This window comes from Calypte anna, chromosome 17, assembly GCF_003957555.1.
Source record: "Calypte anna isolate BGI_N300 chromosome 17, bCalAnn1_v1.p, whole genome shotgun sequence".
Taxonomy (NCBI): domain Eukaryota; kingdom Metazoa; phylum Chordata; class Aves; order Apodiformes; family Trochilidae; genus Calypte; species Calypte anna.
In genome coordinates, this window is record NC_044262.1 from 1,926,836 (window position 1) to 1,947,238 (window position 20,403).

Sequence of the window (20,403 nt, forward strand, 5' to 3'; positions counted from 1 at the left end):
ATGTGGTTTAAAACAAATAATTTTAAGCTTTTCCCCATGGGGTTGAACTGAGCCCTTCCCTGGCATCAGCTGGAAGCAGGAACACATCTTGCACAAGCTGCTTCTGTACAAGGCTTCCTGCTTAGCCAGGCATGCCTGGAAGTGCTGCTCAGCATTGCAGTGTCCACCCCCTCAAGAATTTGGATCAATTTGAGCAAAATGCTCTGACATACTCTGCCAACTTGCTTTTCTATTTTTGTGACAGGTGGAGTGGAGTTCTGATCACAACCAAAGCATTCCTCAGGCTTTTTCTTTTTTCCCTGTTCCCTGAGAGAACACATCTTACTTGCAAAAATCAATTTCTGCTGGCTTGGCTTTACTGCAGAGCAACTTCCTATAGGTCTGCCCCTGATGTCACCATGAAAGATGAGGAGTCTGAAGGGATGAAAAAGCTGTAAGCAGCACCAGAGAGAATTCTCTTTGATAGCAGTTCCAAAAGTGTATGCAAGGTGTCACAGGCTGTGATGGCTTCCTTGGCTTGTCACTTTGAGCTGCTGAATAGCACAGCTTGAAATAGCTAGAAGTGCATCTGCAGAGGCCCAGGTCAATAACTTAACTTCAGTTTAGCAGCATTATTAATTCTGTGTGGCTTCCTCCTATCTCCTCTTTCTAGGATAAATATAAAAACATGTCTTGGTAGTCAGTCATTTGGAGCTTGACCAGCAATTAGAGTTCCCTCGGGGTGACTTGTGCTTACAGGTCAACCAAGCAAAGAATGTGTAGGTGAGATTGGCAGTCAGACCCTGCCCATGGAATGTGGTGCAGTTAGAAACCCTCCTGAGGAACAGGAAGCCTCTTCAAGTTGTTGTGGAAAGGCAGTGGATGTTCAGCAGCCCCATTAGCAGCCAAGGCATCCACCATGATAACCTGGGACAAGTTATTTTACCCAATATGGTGCAGGTAGGGCTGTAGGGCTGTCAGGTTGGCTTCATGATGATGCCAACAGTTGAACAGCAGAGTGTGGATCCCACCAGGGTGCTCCCATCTGCCACCTCCATGTCCTGAATGGTCCTGGCATTTCTAGGAACTCACAGAAGCACAAGTTATGCCTGGTGGGATTTCTTCTGCCTTTGAATATTTCATGGTCAGAGGGAAATTGTTCCCAGGAGCTCTAATACAGTTCTGGAAACAATAATCTGGTCCCAGGCTGGCCCTTGGCCAAGTTCATGGAACTGGTCCCAGTATGGTGAACATCCAGGTCAGTGTTGGTAACACACAAAAGCACAGATTGTGTGAAGCCTACAACTGAACTGGATGTGTGTGGTGAAGTTCAGGTGTGAGTGATGGGGCCTAGGCTGGTTTCCAAAGGGATGAAGTTTGTCCTGAGGAGTTGGGATTTGCATCTCCTTGTGACTCCAGGGTGGAAACTGGGGCAGGGTAGGATTGCCTCATATATTTTAAACTGATTTAACACTATGTTGTGGGTTTTTTTGTTTGAACAGATAAGCAACTTTCTAAGGAGAAAAAGAAGAAGAAAAAGAAGAGCAAAGAGGTACTGTTTCCTTCTAGAGTTGGCCTTGTGCAGTGCTCTGTGTGCCTGGTGGGCTTCCTTCCATCCTCCCCTCCTACAGCCAGACCTGTGCCTCCCAGGCTCTCCAGACCATTAACCACTTTGGGGTTTAAAAGCAAGCTTTTGGAGCAGTTGGGTTTTGGAAAAGCAGTGTGTGAGTTTGTTAAACACAGGGTTCAATAGAACAGTGCAGCTTTGCTGGGCTGAGTCTGTTGAAAGCACCAGGACTTCCCAAGCAGCAGGTTGTCCCTTTCAGACCCAACTGCAGGAGTAGTGAGGGAAGTCTGCAGGAGGCTTTGTCTTTGACATTTCTGCATGTCCAATACTCTGGTACTGTCAGGCACAAGCTGCCTGACAGACCAGTGCTACCCATAAACCAGATGGTCTTTCTTCTTTTCTGTCCAAACTCACAGAAGGGTCTTCTGGAATTAACTCCAAGCCAACCTTGGTAGTTGCTGCTTCACCCTAAGCAGGGTTCATGTCAGAGCCAAGTGCCAGGGGGGGGTGTGCTGGGTTACTGGGGTGCTCAGAGGATTTACTGATAAAAAATTTCTCATTTTGCAGGAAGAGGAGAAGTCTGTGAAAAAGAAGAGCAAACACAAGAAGAGCAAAGAGAAGGAGGAGAGCAAAGAGGAGAAAGACAAAAAGAAAAAGAAAAAGAAGAGCAAGGAGAAAAACAATGAGATAGATGAACTTGAGGCTTTTCTTGGAGGAGGAGCCAGTGGGAGCAAGCCTGGAGGAGGAGGGGACTATGAGGAGCTGTAGGCTGGCCAGATGTACCTGCAGCAGACTCCTGTGTCCTGGCTGTCTCCATTTTTTCTTACGAGTCACACCAGGACAGGTGCAGATGTGTAAAGCTTTGGCTGTTTGCCATATATTCTCTCCAACCAGAGCTGGCAAAACAAAAGCTTTGCATCTGTGTGTGCTGCTCTGGTGCATTCGTTACACAAAGAAACTCCAGCTGAGATGTACTTGAGTAAGGGGAAGGTTCAGGGCATAGTTCCCAGGCCCACTTCCAGGATGTTGTTTTTCCTTCTTCCAGAGGTGCCCCTGGGTGTAGCTGTCAGGGTGTGGGAGGTGGAGGGGTCCTGCCTCCTGCTCCACCCCTGCTGTGTTCCACTCCTGCACACCTGAAATCCCTGGCTTGTTAAGAGGAGTGCAACCAAACGTGCTGCATGAACGCATCGTGCTCGCCTGTCTCGAGTCTTTAACTTTTTATCCTTCCTATTTTTTTAATGAGAAAGGTTGTATTGGCCGTTGCTCCACCCGACAGTTGATGAGCTTTTATTCAAGCAGGTCGTGCTGTGGTACAGCTCTCTAAAACCACAGCCACAGGGCCAGAGTGAGAGAGTGTGTGTGACTTTGGAGTCCTGTGAACGGGACCTTTCTGCACAGCAGCTTAATTAGCACTCACTGGTGCTGCTGGTGGAATTCATGAAGCCCCATTGATTTCCGTGGCCCCAGTGTCTCAGACACTACATGTAAGCTGCTATGCAGTTTGGGAAAACAATGCAAAGTGCAAAGTTAACCTGAAGAAGAGAGAAAAATCAGTGCTTTTCTGCATTTCCTACCCTTGAATTTGCATATACTAGAATCCCCTCCCTTTGGTACCTCTCAGGGACATGACTCTTATGTGGAAATGAAGATATCCAGAGCTTCAGAACTGTCTACAAGGAAGTGTTAGCATGGCAAGGCATTTGCTTCTCAGGCATTTTACAGTCATGCTGTAAAACCCAGGCTGTCTTTCTGCACCAAGGGACACCCACTGTAGCTCAGACAGCATCATTCTGCTCTGGCTTCTGCCCACACTGCAGCCATGCCAGCAGGCCAAGCCTCCCAGCAGCCAGCGTGCCCCCTTTTTCCTGCCCCAGGTGGAGAGCCTGCTCCCATCCCATGGGCTTGGGAAGCTTTGGAATTTTTGCTTTCAGCATAGGGGCCTGGCCCTGTGCCTGCCCTGCAGCATTGCCTGCAGTTGGCTGGGCACTACAGGCCAGCCCTTCATGCTTGCCTGGCTCTCAGTCGGCAGCCCCTGTGTTTGATGGTGCTTGTTCAGTTCTCTGTCCCCCCTTCTGGTGTCACTTGCACAGCTCAGTGAAGCTTCCTCAAGGATCTGTGCATCCCATTGCCCTCTGGCGTGCAGGTTGATTTGAAATTTGGTTTTGTTCTCCTTCTCCCTTTTCTGTTCTAAAATGTCAGCCATGAAATCCAAACTGGGGTTTCCTTCTACATCCTTATAAATCTTGGGGTTTTTTGTTCTGGACTTTTGGTCCATCATCCATTCCATCCAAACACAGAGTCACCAGCTCCATTCTTCTCTTTCTGTTCCCCAGCACTGGTAACTATTTCCCTATCAACAAACTGGATTGGTTTTGTGGGTTTTTTTGCTGCATGAGCAGTAAGTTGTTTGGGTCTGTTTGCCATGAGCATTTGTCCACTTCTCTGAGTACTACAACATTCCACATGACACTGTATGGAAACTGCACGGGACAGCTCAACCTTTGCACGTCTGGGGAGGAAAAACGGGATTGGGATGCGACCGGTTTGTGGGCTCTGTTACAAAAAAGGCAGCAGGGTTGGAGCCTCAGCTGGCTGCATTCATCAAGTGCTTCTGTTCTGTGAAGATTTTGGGTCATGTTCCGTTTTGCATCGAAAAAACCTGGTACAATCCATTCTGACTATAAAGCTCTGTTGTACAACTGCCTCCGTACATCTTTGCCACTGCAAACATTTTCTGCATGGGTTGGGGGCTGCCTGGCCCTCCAGGAGGGATCCCCAAAGCCCTTTCCTTGCTCTGGTGCACTTTTGCACTTCGTGGAACAAGGCACTAAATTAAAAAGTGTTAAAAGAAGCTGAACTGAACATCAGGCCCAGGTTCCCCAGAGATGCCCCAATCCTGGAAACATTTAAGGCCGGGTTGGACAGGGCTCTGAGCAACCTGATCTGGTTGAGGATCTGACTGCAGGTGTTAGACCAGAAAGCCTTTAAAGGTTTTTTCCAGCCTAGACTGTTCTATGATTCCGTTTTTCCTTTATTATTTTTTCCCCAGAACTGAGCTCTATCCTGTGAGAGCTGCTGCTGCACACAGCAGGAAGGAAGGTGATGGTTTTGTTGAGCTCTGGTGCTTTGTGAACCCAGCTCCTGAGAAGCAGAAGGCAGAGAGTCCCCTGCAAACACTGCTGCTGGCATTGGTTTGTCTGTCACCTGGGCCAGATTTGACCACCATAGGAGCCTTCACACTCCCTGGGGCTTGTGTTCCTTTTCAGCACAAGGAGCTGAGACAAACCCAAGCAAAGATGAGTCATTGTCATCCAAAAGACTTCTTTAAAGGCTAAAGCAGATGCAGGAGCTTTTTACTGAACACCAGAGACCCTGGAGGGTCTGGCATGTGTTGCCTTGGGCAGCAAGGGCAGAGCAATCCCACCCTGGGGGTAAAGTGGGAGTGTGGAGAGGAATAACAGAAAAAAGAGGTTTTGAGGCTTAGTCTGCTCCCTTTTCAGGGAGCACTGAACTGGATAGGGCTGCAATATGAGGTGTAATCCACTGCCAGCAAGTGAGTGAGGGGTGAGGGAGCAGACTGGGCTCTCCCATGCCCAGCTCTCCAGTCAGCTAAATATAAAAGGTCTGTACGTGCCTGTCATGATGTGGAAGCTTCTGCAGGATCACATTGATATAAATAGTTTGTCTGAGCACCTCTAGAGGTACCAGTGGATTTGCTTTTAGGTTTATCAGTCATCCATGAAAAAAAAAAAAAAAAGAAAAAAAAAACCCACAGAGCTAGAAGCTGCGATTTCTTGGCAGTTAACAGTGGGCATGCTGGCCCAGGTCTTGCTTGGTTTAGGGCAGCAGGAGGGAGAAGGCAAATGGATGGCAGGGTCTGTAACCTGCCAGGCTGTCCTGGGGGAAGCTGTCCTGTCCCCCCCCTGCCTGGGCACTTGGAGATCCACCCTTGGCCACGACACGATGGCATCTCAGCTTCTGCCATGATCAGTCATGATCATGTCATGGGAAGTAATTCCAAGGTCCCCTGTTCCTGCCCCTTGTGTTTCCAGCCCTGGGCTCTGTGAGGTGCAGGACAGGAGCTCCAGGAGGAGAGGGCACCCTGTGTCTGTCTGCCTTGGAACATCCCTGGGCTGTTCTGCCACCCGAGATGTGAATGGGGGGAGCTCAGCACCCAGTGAGGTGTTTTTTGGGGAGTGTTCCTGCTGTATCTGTCCCTGGAGTGGGGAGATGTGGCACTTTGCACCTCTTGTCACTCTTGGCAGCTTCTGGCTTGTGACTTGATGCAGCTGTTGTGACAAAGCGTGGGTGAAGTCACACTCAGAGAGCACTTGGCTCTCTGCAGCCATCACAGTGTGCCTGCCTCCTGTGCTGCCATCCCTCTGGGATGCTGGGTTTACTGACACCTCCCAGCTCCCCCACACCTGAGTAGCCTGGACCTGACTCCTGGCCCTGGCCCTGTACACCCCGTCCCCAGGGCAGAGGCAGTGTTCACACCATCCCTTTCCTGGTGACCCAGGTCTCCATGGCACAGGTGCCCATCCCTGCTTGCTAAAGCTCTTCTCATGTTAATCTGTTCATGGCTGTCAGCAAATTCATCCTTGCCTGGGAATCGAGCTGCTCTGAGCTGAGCCCATCATGGCACAGCCTGTGCCAGGACCAGCCTCTGGTTCCTGATGCCCAACATGTGGCTTCCTCCACCCCAGTGTCAAAACACCAGGTGAAAACCCAGCACAAGGACAGACTGACCAGTGCTTACATCTCCCAGCCCTCAAATCCAGCCCAGATTCCAGCATCCCTGCAGGAAGCTTCCATCAGTCTTCTGCCTTGAGGCTCAGTTTGCTAATTGCCATCCAGATTTATTCCTGGCTGAATTTGCTGATTTGTTTCATTTCTAACAGTTGTTTAAATCCTGCTCCCTGCTCCTAGCCCTGCAGGGACAGGGCTCAGATCCCTGTTCTGCTTTTGTTCTACCTCACAGGCTGACCCTGGCTGTGTCCTTGGCACCACCTCCCCTTGTAGTGCCCGTGTCCCAGTCCAGGTGAGGTAATGGCAGGGCTGGTGCTTGCTGGTTCCCATACAATCCATCTCCTGCAGCATCCCATGGTGGGACCAACCCTTCTCCCAGCTGTGTCCTGCTGGGTGCTTACAGCCAGCTCACCAGGGCTCCAGGTCCTCATCATTCCCCTTCAGGACAAGGGACAAAAGCAAGGAGAGCCACAGCTTCTCTGGGCAACCTGGGCCCATGGCTCAGCATCCTCATAAAGAATTTCTTCCTAGTATCTAACATAAATCTCTCTTCCAGTTTGAAAGCATCTCCTCTCGTCCTGTCCCTTCAGACCCTTGTCCCAAGTCCCTCCCCAGCTTTCCTGGAGCCCCTTCAGGCACTGGAAGGTGCTCTAAGGTCTCGCCATTGCAGCCTCCAGGCTGAACACCCCCAACTCTCTCCCCCTGGTTCCAGAGCTGCTCCAGCCCTCCCAGTATCTCCAGTGCCTCCTCTAGGCTTACTCCAACTCTATCCATGCTCTTCTTGTGCTGGAGACCCCAGAGCTGGACACAGCACTTCAGGGGTTCCCACCCGACCAGAACAGATCCTATTCCTTGGTGAGATGCTTGCCTGTCCTTCTGGGATGCCTCCAAGCTTGAAAATGAGGGATTCTGGGGAAATCCCCCAGTAGGATGGGCTTAGGTGCTTCTTGCTGTAACCTAGCAACAATCTCGCTCATGCCATAATGTAATTAATCCAGTGCTGGCTCAGTCTGCTGCTTAAAGATACCAAGGTGAGTGGCTGAGCCTTTTGAATCTGTGGGTTTGCCTCCCAAACAAACCATCAGCATCTCAGGCATGTCACGTGTGTTCCTGGCCCCAGAGCATCCCCAGGTGAGTATTCAGCTTTTGTCTTTCAGCCACTTTGCAGGGAGGAGCTGAGCAAAGGGAAACAGTCCCTGGGCACCTTCAGGCTGTGCCCACTGGGTCCCAGGTGGAATGGGGCAAATCTGTTGAAGCTGGAGGCTCAGCAGCCTGTGGGAAAACCAGGGCAGTGTTACAGGCTGAAGCAGAAGGTGTAGATCAGCTCAGGGTAAGGCTGGGAGCCCACAGAACTCCTGAAGATCTCCCCATGGTTGGCAGGTCCTGCCCTGGGGTGGGAGCAAGGAGGGGAAGTGGTGGGGGGTATGTGGCATCCTCAGTGTAGAGGGGAGGAGGAGCGTGCTGTGTCCCCAGTGCCAGGGGACACCTGAGGGATGCCAGTCTCCTCTGCCATGTGCCTCACCCTGCTCCAGCATCCTGTGTGTCTCTGCCTGGCCTGGGTGGAAGCCGTGGAGGGAAAAGAGGAGGCTTGTCCTGGAGAAGGCACTGGAGCTGCTGAGAGGGCTGGGGCAGCTCTGGAGCCAGGGGGAGAGAGTTGGGGATGTTCAGCCTGGAGGCTGCAATGGGGAGACCTTAGAGCACCTTCCAGTGCCTGAAGGGGCTCCAGGAAAGCTGAGGAGGGACTTGGGACAAGGGCCTGGAGGGACAGGATGAGAGGAGATGCTTTCAAACTGGAAGAGAGATTTATTAGGAAGACATTAGGAAGAAATTCTTCTCTATGAGGATGCTGAGACATGGGCCCAGGCTCCTCACAGCCCTGCTGCTCACACAACGCTCTGCCAGTGGCTGTGCCAAGGGGACATCCATCCATCCATCCATCCATCCATCCATCCATCCCTCCATCCCTCCATCCATCCATCCAAGGGGCTGCCACCCCGGTGGGCAGCAGGCACAAAGCCAGGGAGCAGCCTCCCCACTCCTGCCTGACAGCCACCCTGGGGGGTCTCAGCACCCAAGGGGCTGGGCTGCTCCTCATCCCTGGGAGCCTGGAAGTGCCACAGCCCACAGCAGCACATGCCATGGTGCTGTCACTTCCAATGACATGGAGACATGCCCACGGTCCTGTTGGATCCCTCAGCACTTTCCAGCCTAAAATAGCAGCAGCACAGGGGAGCAGATGGTGATTGCCATGGGGCTTGGGGAACATTGTCCAGCTTGCTTCTCCCCAGCCCTTGGGTGGCTGAGGCCCCCGTGACCACCCTGAAGTGCAGAGCTCTGGATGGGTGACCTTGATCTATGCAGTTGTCACCCAGGCCCATGGCTGCATGGGCAGAGGCTGGCACTGCAGGGGATGTCCCCAGGGCAGGCATCTCTGTGCCCACCTGGCAGCAGCATCCCCCATGCTGGGACTCCATGCGTTCCCATAGGATTTGGGCTCCTGCATCACTTGTGTCATGGCACCTGCGGGGGGGTGCTGAGCCCTGGCAGCCCCCTGAGCAGCGAGCTGGCCCTACCCACCCTCCTGCCTGCGTTGGTGACCATGTCACACACCTCAGCAGCGCTCAGCCCTGACACGGGGCTGGCTGCAGGCAGGGAGCAGATGGAGCAGCACTGCAGGGGCTGGGGAGGGGTGGTGAGGGCAGGAAGCCGGGGGCTGCAGGAGCCACCGAACCAGTAGCCCGAGCCCCGCATCCTGCAGGGAGGAAAATGGAAGTGCTGAGGGGAGGACAGTGTGACCCGGCTTAGTGTGGGCCTGGGGTGCCAATGGGGACCCTGTGTGGGAGGGAGTGACCTGACCCTGCTCCCCAGCTTCTCCCACCCAGCTGCTGCACCCCACTTACCTGCACTCCACTTCCCTGTGCAATGAGCCTCAGCTCCCGGTGGGTCCCCAGTGCCAAAGGCCTTTCAGAGAGCACCCACAGGCACTGGGACCCTCGGCTGCACCGGGGGGGCTTGAGGAGCTGTGGGCAGGAGGGATGGGTCCAGGTGGGAACCGAGGCAGAGCTCGGTCCCGTTTTGTGCCGGGAGCCGTCGGCAGCCGCCGTGGCCCGTCTGGCCCGTGCCCGTGTCGGGGCTGAGCATCCCGGGGGGATCCGGTCACAGCGGGAAGCGCCGGCCCCGCCGCCACCGGTAAACCAGGCCACGGCGCCCGGGAGCTTATCGGGGATTTGGCGGCCCGGTTGGCCCCGGCCGGGCAAACCCGAGGCATGTGCCAAAGTCAGACAGGGCGGGCCCGGGGGGCTGCTGGCACCGGGGAGCTGCTGGCACGGGTGCTGGCACACATGGGGGTGGGGGCTCTCACGGTGTGGGGCTGAACACCCCCGCCACCTCTCCGGGAGATGCCGCGGCCTCGTCCGGGACCACCGCGGGTGCCCAAACCCCGGGGTGCCGGGGGATCTCCCCCGAGGGATGGCTCCGGGAGTGGGGCACGGGGGCGCCAGGGGTCCCCCAGACCCTGCCCGGGGGGTCCCCGCAATGGGCGAGGGATGCTGCGGGGAGGGGAATGGGGCTAGAGCCGAGCGGAGCCGGACCGACGGCCGGGGTCGGTGATGGGGACCGGGGCCGGGGGCGGCGCCGGTGGGAGGCTCCTGCTCCCGGCCCCGGCCGGTAACTCCGCCTGCTGTATTTATGGGAAAACAAGCGGCGACGGAGCCGGGCGACCGCGTCGAAGCATCGGGCTGAGCCGAGCAGAACCGTACCGGCCCGATCAGAGCCGTACTGGACTGTGCCGGGCCGGATCGGGCGGAGCCGGGCTGGACCATGGCCCCCGAGGCAGCTGCAGCCCCAGCCTAGTGCGGCGGCAGCGGCGGCGACGGGGGGGAGGCGAATGCGAAGCAGGTAAGGGGAGACCCGGCATGGGCTGGGGCCTGTCGTAGTCCCGAGGGACCCTGACCGGGCCATTCCCCCCCCCCCGCAACATCCCCGGACATCGCATCCCATCCCATCCCCCCATGCCCCTCCGGAGCCTACATCTCATTCCCCCGTGTGTTATATCCCCCCCCTTCCGAGACCCTCCCGGGCCATCCCACCCCATCCCATGGTATCGCATTCCATGCATCCCATCCCCCCATGCCCTATGTCGCGGTCCCCATCCCCTGTGCCCTCCCCATCTCATCCCTCCAGCTCTCCCGAGGCCATCCCCATCCCCCGGCCGAGTCATTCCAACCCATCGCACTCTATTCCCCCGCACCCCCCCATCCTCATCCCATCCCATTTCTGTCCCATCTCATCCCGCCGCAGTGCCTCAGCCGGGCCATCTCCCCCCGGCTCCTGGCGATGCCGGCCCCGGGGCGGGCTCAGCGCCCGGTGCGGCCCAGCGGGCCTGGTACCGCTCGGTGCCAGTGCGCAGCACGGGGGGTGCTCGGGGCCACCGCCCTGGGGCTGCAGGGCGCGGGGGAGTCAGTGCCCGGGAAATCCCCTCGTCCCCCGGCTACCCCCTGACCCGGTCCGGGCACTGCAAACCCACCCGGGATCTCCCGGTCCCGGGATGCCCCCCCCCTCCCTCCCTCCCTCGGCTTTGCCCGTTTGGGGTTCCCCCTTCTGGGTGGGGTGCCAGGGCCTGGCCAGCAGAGTGAGGGGGACAGAGGGCACTGAGGGCTGGGGTCGGGGTGTCCCTTGCTGAGCCCGGGCTGCTGATCCCCCCTCGCCTGGATGCCAGCACCGGGGGTGCTCTCCTGGCCTGGGGCTGGGAGTGCTGCTCCCCCCGGCAGGATGAGCCCCTCCAGGGGTGCAGGCGGGGCAGGGGGTGCTGTGGCACCCAAGGGTGCTGTAGCCATGCAGCCGCATGTGTGGGAAATCTTGGAGGGTGTGGGGGGGCTCAGGTGGGGATGGGGGAGATGTGGGGGTGCCAGGGGCACAGGTGCTGCGGGTGGCACAGGGAGTGTGTGGAGGGGCAGTGCGATGTGCATGGGGGGGGGAGGCAAAACCCTTGGGACACAGTGTGCTGGTGGTGGCACAAGGGGAAGGAGTGTCCATTTGCCCGATGTACAGAGCAGGAGCTGGGGGCAGTGTCCTCCCCTGCTGCGGGGAGTGCTCTGGGCCAGCTCCCTGGGCAGGCAGCACCGGGCAGTGCCGGGCAGTGCGGGGCTGTGGGCTGGCAGTGCCCACGGCACAGCGTGTGCAGGCACTGCACCCGCAGCATCACCCTGCCAGTCCCTCAGTGCCATCGTCACCGGCACCGTGCTGGCAGTGCCCGAGCGGTGCTGCCCTGGCTGCCTTGCCGGCTGCGGGCAATGCCCGCTCGGGGCAGTGCGGGTGCTGCCGGTGCCCTGGCAGTGCTCGGTGCGGTGCAGCCTGCGGGATGCTGCAGCAGCGGCGCGCTCAGTGCACTGCATGTGTAGGCAGCGTGGTGATGGCAGCGCAGCCGGTGCACTGCGCTCAGGCAGCAGGCAGGGAGGGCACTGTCTGTCTGCTCAGCGGGATGCGTGCGGGCATCGTGCGGGCAGCGCTCTGGCAGTGTGCTCAGTGCAGTGTGTGCGCAGGGCAGGCAGTGCAGGCAGTGCTGGCAGTGCTGGCAGTGCTCGGGGCACACCGGCAGGGCAGGTCGGGGTGATGCACAGGCAGGGTGGGAACAGCAGCACACAGGCAGTGCACAGGCACTGTCCCGCACATGGAGATCCTGCAGGCAGTGTAGGCAGACTGAGGGGCAGTGCCCTGACAGTGCTCAGTGCAGTGTGTGCAGTGTGTGTGGGCAACATCCCAGCAGAGCACTCGGTGCAGAGCAGTCAGGCAGCACCAGCACCATGGGGATGAGGCTGCAGTGCCCCGGCAGCACGGTGTGCAGTGTCAGGGCACTGCAACAGCTTCACTGCATCGGCTGCAGGTGCTGGCTGTGACCCAGTTCCTGGCAGCCTCCCCGGAGACCTCTGGCATCTCCTGTGCCCTTGTGCTGCTCCCATGGGATGGAGGTAGCCGAGTTGCCAGAGCTGGGTGCTTGTGGGTGGGAGCAGAAAGCTGGGTGTGTGGGGTGCCAAGTGGGGAGCCAGGGCGCTGCAGACAGCAGTGGGCACAGGGCTGGGGGTGTACAGGTGTGGGGGTGACACTGGGCCCCACAGCAGTGCCAGGTCAAGCTGTGGAATGGTCCCTGTGGGCTGGCACAGAGGGTCCCACCAGGTGCCCTCCAACATGGCTGGGATGCCAGAGGGGCTGCTGTGCTGGGGACAGGCTGGGCAGAGGTGTCCATGTGTCCTGCCCAACAACAAGTCCATGGGGGACTCTGTGACACACTGCCCAGGGTGGGGGTGTGGGCAGGGGCCTGGCTGAGTCCCCTCAGGCCATGCTGCCACCTCTGCCAGGCAGTGTTGGCATCCCTGGGGTGACGCTGGGCAGGGCTGAGCATGAAGTGGGGCACCCAGCACCCACTAGCCAGGGAAGCAAGCAGAGGGATTGTATAAAAAACCCTCTCCTGGCAGAGGGGACTTGGGGTTGGGGACAGGTGGGGTGCAGGACCATGGAGGCACCAGCAGTGTTGGAGGGGCCATCCTGGCTCCCACCTGACAAGCAGAGGATGCTTATGGATTTTGGGTGCCCTGCTGGTGCCGCAAAGCTCCAGCTCTCCCCCAGCCCCCCCAGTGCTGCCGCCCCAGCAGCCTCCCCACGCACCCACACCAAGGAGGAATAATTTGGAGAAACCATGGCAACCCCGGGAGGCACTAGGGATGCCAGCACCGCGCTGTCCCTGCTTCCCCCCACTGCCACAGGCAGCTGCTGGGGTGGGTGGGAGGACCTGGCAATGCCTGAGGGTGCCATGCCCACATCCCCAGGGCACAGTTCAGTTTGGCTCAGCAGAGCTGTGTCTGCAGGGGTCCCTCAGGTTGCTCGATGTCCCCCCAAGGCACCCCATGGCCACCACAGCCACCCCTTGGCATGGCAGGGGATTTCCCTGGCTGCTCACATGCTCCTTTCATTTTGCAGTGCTGGGATGGAGCCACTCCAGGGTCCTCGGCCAGCCCAGCCCACCAACCCCCTCCCTGCTACCGCCGGATCAGGTAGGACCCCGGGCTGTGTTTCCCTGCCCCTGCCCACCCCAGCACCATGGGGATGGGCTTCCCAGTGGTGCTGTTGGCATCACTGCCTGCTTGGGGTCCAACATCCCAGACCCTGCCCAGCCCCCAGCACTGTAATGCAGTGGGGCCTATGCTGAGCCACCCTTAAAGGGGCAAACCCAATCCCCCAGCCCCACAGGCACCAAAATCATCATCTCCTTCTGGCATCAGGATCTCTCCAGGGACAGGCATCCCTGGCTTCACCTCACCTCCAGCATCTTGTTCCCGCAGTTTCAGTGTCACACAGGGCATAACATCTGGGTAATGGGGAGGGGGAAAAGAGAAGCCCCAGCCAGTAGCTGTGGGGATCTATCCATCACCACTGCAGGTCCCCCTCGGGATTCAGATGCCTGGTCTGTTCTCTTGCAGGGCTGGCTGCCTTCCTCTGAGGCCATCTGAAGGGGAGCTGGCAAGAGAAGAGTCACTTTTAAGATGACACGAACGGATCCACCTGACATCCTGGTGTCTACAGTGTACCAAGACATAAAGGTGGCCACCACAGCCCCCCGGGATTCGATTGTCTGTCAGCCCCTGGCACGATGTGACGCATCCATGTCCTCCTCCCTGCCCCGCGAGCCCCAGCCCTTCAACAAGCGCCATTGCAGGAGCTTTGACTTCCTTGAGTCTCTGGACGAGCAGCTGGGCACACCCCCAGCCATGGAGCGGCCCTGCCCTCACCCCAGCACCCCCGAGACCGTGCCGGGGCCGCAGGGTCGCCGAGCACCTCCAAAACCGGACCCTTATGCGGGTCAGGCCCCGCCACCACGCAGCGAGCCCAAGCGCCGGGCCCGCTCCAAGAGCACGCCACGGGTGAAGCCAACCTTCACCGCCGTGCCCATCGCCGTCTCGGCGTCACCGCCGCTGGCCCGGCGCGGGCGGGAGGTGCTGCGGGTGGCGCGGGAGCCCTCCCGGACCGAGCCCTCGCCACGCCGTGAGGGTCAGGTCCCGCTGCGGGTGCTGGCTAACGAGGTGCATCCCATCAAGCTGCAGCCGCAGCGCAGCAGCGTCAGCCGCATCTCTCCACTCTGCCTGGGCAGCAACTGCCATGAAGAGGGCCTGGGAGCCAAGGTAGGTGCCAGTCCCCATGTCAAGTGCCGGGTGGACATCAAGCCAGACGAGGCGGTGTTGGTGCACGCGGCGCGCAGCCTGCGGGCGACCCCCAGCCGGCAGGAACCGCCGCGATGGCCACGTGCACCCGGTGCTGCCCGCGGCAGCCTGGCCGTGCCAGGGAGCAGGCAGGGCTCGGCATCCCGCACCCCCACCCCCAGCGACTCCTACAGCGGGGACCCCCCACTCCTACCCTACCCTGGGGAGTACTACGAGACGGACCCTCGGACGCTGGCGTACCAGACGGTGCCAGTGCCGGCCTCGCGGGAATTCAGGGAGTACCCTGAGAGGGGCTGCATGACCTTCTCAGCCCCTGGTGTCCCCGCCAAGTTCTTCTACACAGAGGATCCAGCACGGTGTCCCAGCCCCGCCATGCCCCTCCGCAGCTCTGGCTACGCCAGCTACCCCTACCCCACCCGCCACAGCGTCCCCCAGCACTTTTACACCGAGGACCCAGCCAAAGCAGCAATCCACACCATGCCACCCCGGACGTTGTACGTGGAGGAGCCACGGGGCTACCCAGTGCAGGAGGCTCCCACCCGCACCTTCTACGGGGACGAACCCCGCTTTTACGCCCCCCGGGGCACCCCCATCAAAACCATTTATGCTGAGGACGCCCGAACGTACCCGGCCCTCGGCTCCTCCGCCCGGCTCTTCTACGCTGAGGACTACGGGAGGTACCGGGAGCGGGAGGTGATGTCGCGGACGTGTCCCCCACCCCGCAGCACTCAGCCCTTGCACTTTGGGGAGTGGTTCTGCCCCGAGCGGGGCGCCCTGCCCTACCAGACTCTGCAGGTGTCCCGCTTCACCCCCCAGCCAGCCGGCCGCGATGCCATGCTCTCCTCCTGGCACGGCAGCTACAGCATCGCCCCGCCACGGCTGGGCCAGGAGAGCCAGCACTACTCCAAATCCTGGGATAACATCCTGGCGCCAGCGGGGCGCAGGGAGGAGGCCCTGCAGCGCGGGCGAAGCTACGAGAATCTGCTTGCCCAGGAGCAGCACCGTGCCTTATCCCCCGAGGAGCGCCGGCAGCCGGTGGTCATCAACCTGTCCAGCTCACCCAAGCGCTATGCTGCCCTGTCCCTCTCTGAGAGCTCCATCCTCGAGAGGGTCCATGCCGATGGTGGCCGCGGTCCCCTGGGCCGCTCCTGGTATGTCACTCCGGAGATCACCATCACTGACAATGACATCCGTGCTGAGGGGCTGGGCCGGAGCGAGAGGCGCTCAGCCAGCTGGGACATGCTGGATGCAGGGCGGGAGCGCGGTCCCTACGCTGTGCCCTGTGCCCCGCAGCCTGTCCCCAGGGAGAGCAGCTCGGGGCGGCAGCGCAGCCTGGAACAGCTGGATGAGCTCATCACCGACCTCGTCATTGACTACAAACCCGCACCAGGCCACCGCGCTGGGGACAGGGACAGTCTGGCCGAGCAACTCAAGCAGCTTCTGAGCAGCAGCAGTGCCCCGGGGCCCCCCCGGCGGAGCGAGAGCAGGAGGGTCCCCCCCAGCATGCCTGAGGGACCGCGACCCATGAAGGAGCAGCCAGGGCCCAGCTCCCGCACTGGTGCCCCACGCCCCCCGCCCGCCCCGCTGTCTGTTGGCACCTTTGAAAAGTCACCGGAGAACTGCTCACCCGACCTGAGCGCGGAGGAGGACGACATGATGATGTGCTCCAACGCCAGGTGTCGGCGGACGGAGACCATGTTCAACGCCTGCCTCTACTTCAAGTCGTGCCACAGCTGCTACACCTACTACTGCTCCAGGCACTGCCGCCGCGAGGACTGGGACACGCACAAGGAGAGCTGCGTCTATGGGCGCGTGGGCAGCGTCTGCCGCCACGTCCTGCAGTTCTGCCGGGAGAACGCCGAGGTGCACAAGGCCTTCTCACGCATCGCCAAGGTGGGATACCTCTCCCGTGGCCGTGGTGTCCTCTTCCTGGGCTTCCCCAATGCCGGCTCGGCTGAGAACTTCCTGCAGTTTGGGCTGGAGAGCCTGTTGATGTCTCCCACCTACTTGTCCCTCCGGGAGCTCGACAGCTACTCGGACAACCTAGGGGAGTATGCCCGGGAACTGCGAGAGACGGGGAACCAGTATGACCCCAATGAATGTTTCCTCCTGAATGTAACCGTCGCTATCACCCAAAAAGTGCCAGAGAGGCCGTCGCCAAAGATGCAGGTGCCGACGGTCAGGAAATACGCCAAGGTGGCCTTAGCCTCCTCCAGCCCTGAGAAGAAGATCCTGAAGAAGGAGCGGGACATGGAGACGTTGATCCTGACACCGCCACCTGGCACAGCAGACATTGACAAGGAGGGGGAAGAGGGCCGCAAGGCCCGGGAGGTTTGCTTCATCAACATCCAACGGGAGCTGCGCATCCGCGGTGTCTTCCTGCGGCATGAGTTCCCCGCCGTCTATGAGCAGCTCTGTGACTTTGTGGAGAGCAACAAGCGCTTCACCCCCACCACCATCTACCCCATCGACAAGAGGACGGGCAAACAGTTCATGTGCATGATCATGGCCGCCTCCGAGCCTCGCACCCTCGACTGGGTGGCCAGCCCCAACCTTCTGGATGACATCATGTGAACGTGGGGTGGGACCCCTGGCTGGCACCCCCGGATCATCCCCCTGGAACCCTCAGGTCATCTCCTTTTGTAGATAGGTGTTGCCCTGTTGGCACAGTGGGACAGGCCCCCCCATGGATTGAGGGGTGGAGGCTGTCATGGGCTGCAGGCAGCTGACATTGGCTGTGAAGACCAGTCTGGAGGAGGCCATGGGGTGACGGGAGTACAGGCCTTGGGGTGCTGTGGGGCACGGGTCCCAGCCAGTGTCCTGGCAAATCTCTGCAGAGCCCTCCCGGTGTGAACGGTGCTTAGCCAGGCTGGGGGCACCCCCTGGGACCCCCAGACCCTGCCCACCCACCTGCCTGCACACCCAGTGGTCCTGTGCCTGCCCACGCACACCCCTGTGCCAGCACCCTACCTATGCCATGTCCCCACCCAGCCACGGGGTCCTGTGGAGCACTGCGGTGCTGCCGAGGCCACAGCCCCCCAGTGGGTGCTGCCGGCAGCCCTGGGGGTGGCATGGGGCAGGGGGGGCCTGTACGGTTCTGGGCTGCACAAGGTCTGTTCCTACAGCGTCTGTGTCTGGAGCACCTGTGTCTGTGTCTTATCTTTGGGTGCACCAGGGGCCCTGTGGGGTGGCTGTAAGGCACCCCAGGACCCCACAAGGTTTCTGGGTACAGCATGAGAATTAAGGAGGGGCTGGGAGGGGTGGCTGGGTGCAGGGATGAGGATGGACAGAAGCGGTGTCATCGGGCAGCCCGGCCGTGACGCCGTGGGCTGGGGGTGGAGGATGGTGTGGTGCTGGCAGGCGGGTGGGTCCCCTCGGGGCAGCGGGGGGTCCCAGCCAGTGGTGCGGGTGGCCAGGACGACGGCACGGCCGGGGCTGCCGGGGGAAGGAGAGCCAAGGGTGAGGGCACCCTCAGCACCTCCCAGCCACATCCAGCTCAGGGAGCGGCTCCGACCAGACCCGGGCTCAGGCAGCGCTGCCGGTACGCTGCCTGTACACTGCCTGTACTCTACCAGTACACTGCCTGTACCCTGCCGGTACTCTGCCTGTATGCTGCCTGTACCCTGCCGATACGGTACCGATGCGCTACGCTGCCGGTACCCTGCCTGTACGCTACCGATACGCTACCTGTACCCTGCCTGTACACTACCGGTACGTTACCGGTACGTTACCGGTACACCCAGACCACGCCGCCTCCCGCCCACCGGTACACCCGCAGCGGAGCGCTGATTGGTGGTTGGGGAGGAAAGGGCGGGGCCCGGAAGCGGGGCGGGGCGCTGATTGGTGGCTGATTGTCGGAAAAGGCGGGACGGGTGCGATGGCGGCGGAGGCTCTAACGGGGGTGGCGGACGTGGAGATCGATGGTGACGGGGTCTTTAAGTACGTGCTGCTGCGGGTGCGTGCGGCCGGCGGGACCGGCAAGGATGTTGTGCGTGGCCACGGCTGGGCTGAGTACCACGGTGAGGGGCGCGGGGCACCGGCACCACCGGTGGGCACCGGGGAGGGAGGGGAGAAGGGTCTCCGGGTGCGCCGTGGGATCCCCGAGAGGGAGGAGTCGGGACACCCAGGGGTATCTTGGGGGTATTTCGGGTCCCTGGAGAAGGAGGGGGTCGGGGCCCCATCCCATCCGCCCGGGGGCACCGAGGGGAGCTGGTGGGGGCTGCTCTGGAGAGGTCCTAAGCGTAGGATGGGTGGTGGGTCCTGTGCCCCCCCACTGGGGTGCCCTGCCCACCCCCTCCGTTTTCCCCGCCCCACGGCTGCTTTCCCGCAGCCGACATCTATGAGCGCACGGCGCAGGAGCTGGCACAGCGGGGCTTGGACTGCGAGTGCCTGGGGGGCGGACGCCTCGCTCACCGCCCCGAGGAGAGGAAGATCCACGTCTATGGGTACTCGGTGGTAAGTGAGGGGAGGGAGCCGGGGGGGTACCCGTGGGGGGGGCTTTACCCTCCCCACCCTCGCACAGGTGCCGTCTCTCCTGTTGCCCGTGGCCGAACCGGCACCGTGTCCCCTGGGAGCAGAGGAGCTGAGCTGGGGGTCAGTGGTTCTTCTGGGTCAGACCTGTGTTCCCCAAGGAGGGAGTTGGTGATACTGGTGCCAGTTTTCCTAGCTCCAGGGTGGCACTGTCCCCCTGCCTGGGTGCTGCTGCTACCCCACAGCCAGGGTTGGGCTGAGCCTAAGGATCAGAGATGATCCATGTGTCACAGGCACGGGCTCATCGGTGTCTCTGGGGGCTGTGGTTGTGGTGAGCTGCCTCAGGGGCTCCCTGAGCCCTGACGTGGGTGCTGACTGCTTTGGGATCCTCCTCTGCCAGGGCTTTGGACGAGCGGACCACTCCGTGACTACAGAGAAGCTGAAAGCCAAGTACCCGGACTACGAGATCACCTGGGCAGATGAAGGCTACTGACAGGCTCTGGCTGGCCAGTGGCACCAGCCTGGAGCTGGTGCAGCCAGATCCAGCACTGGGGTGGTGGTGGTGGCTGGCTCCCCACCCTCAGAAGCACTCCAGGCTCTCCTGGTTTCCCTTTGTGTTGAACGTGCCTGTTCTCCACCATCATCAGACTTCCCCCCACACCCCGCGGGTGCTCCCCTCCTCCCCAGCACAGCACAGCAAAGCCTTGGTGAAGCTGATGGGTGCTCTGCCCTGGCCTGCCTGCTGGGTTTATCCCACATGTGTATGTGAGAATAAAACACGTTAGGGAGTACAGCTGCCTGCATAGTCACACATTCCTGGTTCCCCAGGGGGGCTACCCCTTTACCTCAGGAATTACTCCACATGGGTTTCCAGCCCTTTGTGGGGGTCCTGACCTGGCAGGGTCTGAGGTGGGGACAGCAGGTGATGCAGATGGGGAGAAAGCATTGGATCTGCATTCCTGGCAGAGGGAAGGGCAGGGTGGTCCTGGGGGAAGGACCCTACTCAATGATCTTAGGGCTCTTTTCCAACCTTGATGGTTCTATGATTCTATTCCCACTGCCCCCAGCACAGTTGCCTTCCTTGGCCAGGTACACCCCTCTGCCAGCCCGTGCCCTGCACCCAAAGGCTCTCCCGTTGCTCCTCTTGGTCAGGGACTGTTTCTCCCCATGGTTAGACATGACAGAGCCCAGGCAGCTGGCACAGTATGGCACAGTCCCCCCTCTGCCCTGGCTGAAGTGGCAGCTCCTCCAGGGATGGCAGCACCACTGGCTCAGCAGCAAGAATTGTCCTTTCCCCTTGCTGGGCTGGAGAGGGCCACTGTCCCCATCCCACTCAGAGCAACACCCAGCACCTCAGCATGACTGGAAAAGGGGGGGCTGAGGAAGGGGGGTTCAATGAGGTAAAAGGATCTGAAGGTCTCCTGGGGC

General features: G+C 60.0%; 3 protein-coding genes across 3 annotated transcripts in view; all 3 read left to right on the plus strand.

Moving 5' to 3' along the window:
- RABL6 (RAB, member RAS oncogene family like 6) overlaps positions 1-4,247 on the plus strand; it is a 44,435-nt gene extending 40,188 nt beyond the window's left edge. Inside the window, exons 14-15 of the mRNA XM_030461220.1 lie at positions 1,482-1,531; positions 2,114-4,247. Of these exons, the coding sequence (XP_030317080.1) occupies positions 1,482-1,531; positions 2,114-2,314 (251 nt within the window). The 3' untranslated portion in view covers positions 2,315-4,247. The remainder of the gene's footprint in view (positions 1-1,481; positions 1,532-2,113) is intronic.
- A 9,055-nt stretch (positions 4,248-13,302) lies between these two features.
- On the plus strand, positions 13,303-17,080 carry AJM1 (apical junction component 1 homolog). The gene is made up of 2 exons (XM_030461249.1): positions 13,303-13,341; positions 13,768-17,080. Exon 2 carries the CDS (start codon positions 13,831-13,833, stop codon positions 17,077-17,079), a length of 3,249 nt encoding a protein of 1,082 aa, XP_030317109.1. The 5' UTR covers positions 13,303-13,341; positions 13,768-13,830; the 3' UTR covers position 17,080.
- A 1,287-nt stretch (positions 17,081-18,367) lies between these two features.
- On the plus strand, positions 18,368-19,763 carry PHPT1 (phosphohistidine phosphatase 1). Its single transcript, XM_030461250.1, has 3 exons — positions 18,368-18,524; positions 18,836-18,960; positions 19,376-19,763. Exons 1-3 carry the CDS (start codon positions 18,383-18,385, stop codon positions 19,466-19,468), a joined length of 360 nt encoding a protein of 119 aa, XP_030317110.1. The 5' UTR covers positions 18,368-18,382; the 3' UTR covers positions 19,469-19,763.
- Positions 19,764-20,403: the final 640 nt, after the last annotated feature.

Coding starts and splice junctions, on each gene's coding strand:
- AJM1 (XM_030461249.1), top strand. CDS start 13,831: ATGACACGAACGGATCCACCTGACATCCTGGTGTCTACAGTGTACCAA.
- PHPT1 (XM_030461250.1), top strand. CDS start 18,383: ATGGCGGCGGAGGCTCTAACGGGGGTGGCGGACGTGGAGATCGATGGT. Junction 18,525..18,835: donor CGGCTGGGCTGAGTACCACG/GTGAGGGGCGCG, acceptor GCTTTCCCGCAG/CCGACATCTATGAGCGCACG. Junction 18,961..19,375: donor ACGTCTATGGGTACTCGGTG/GTAAGTGAGGGG, acceptor CTCCTCTGCCAG/GGCTTTGGACGAGCGGACCA.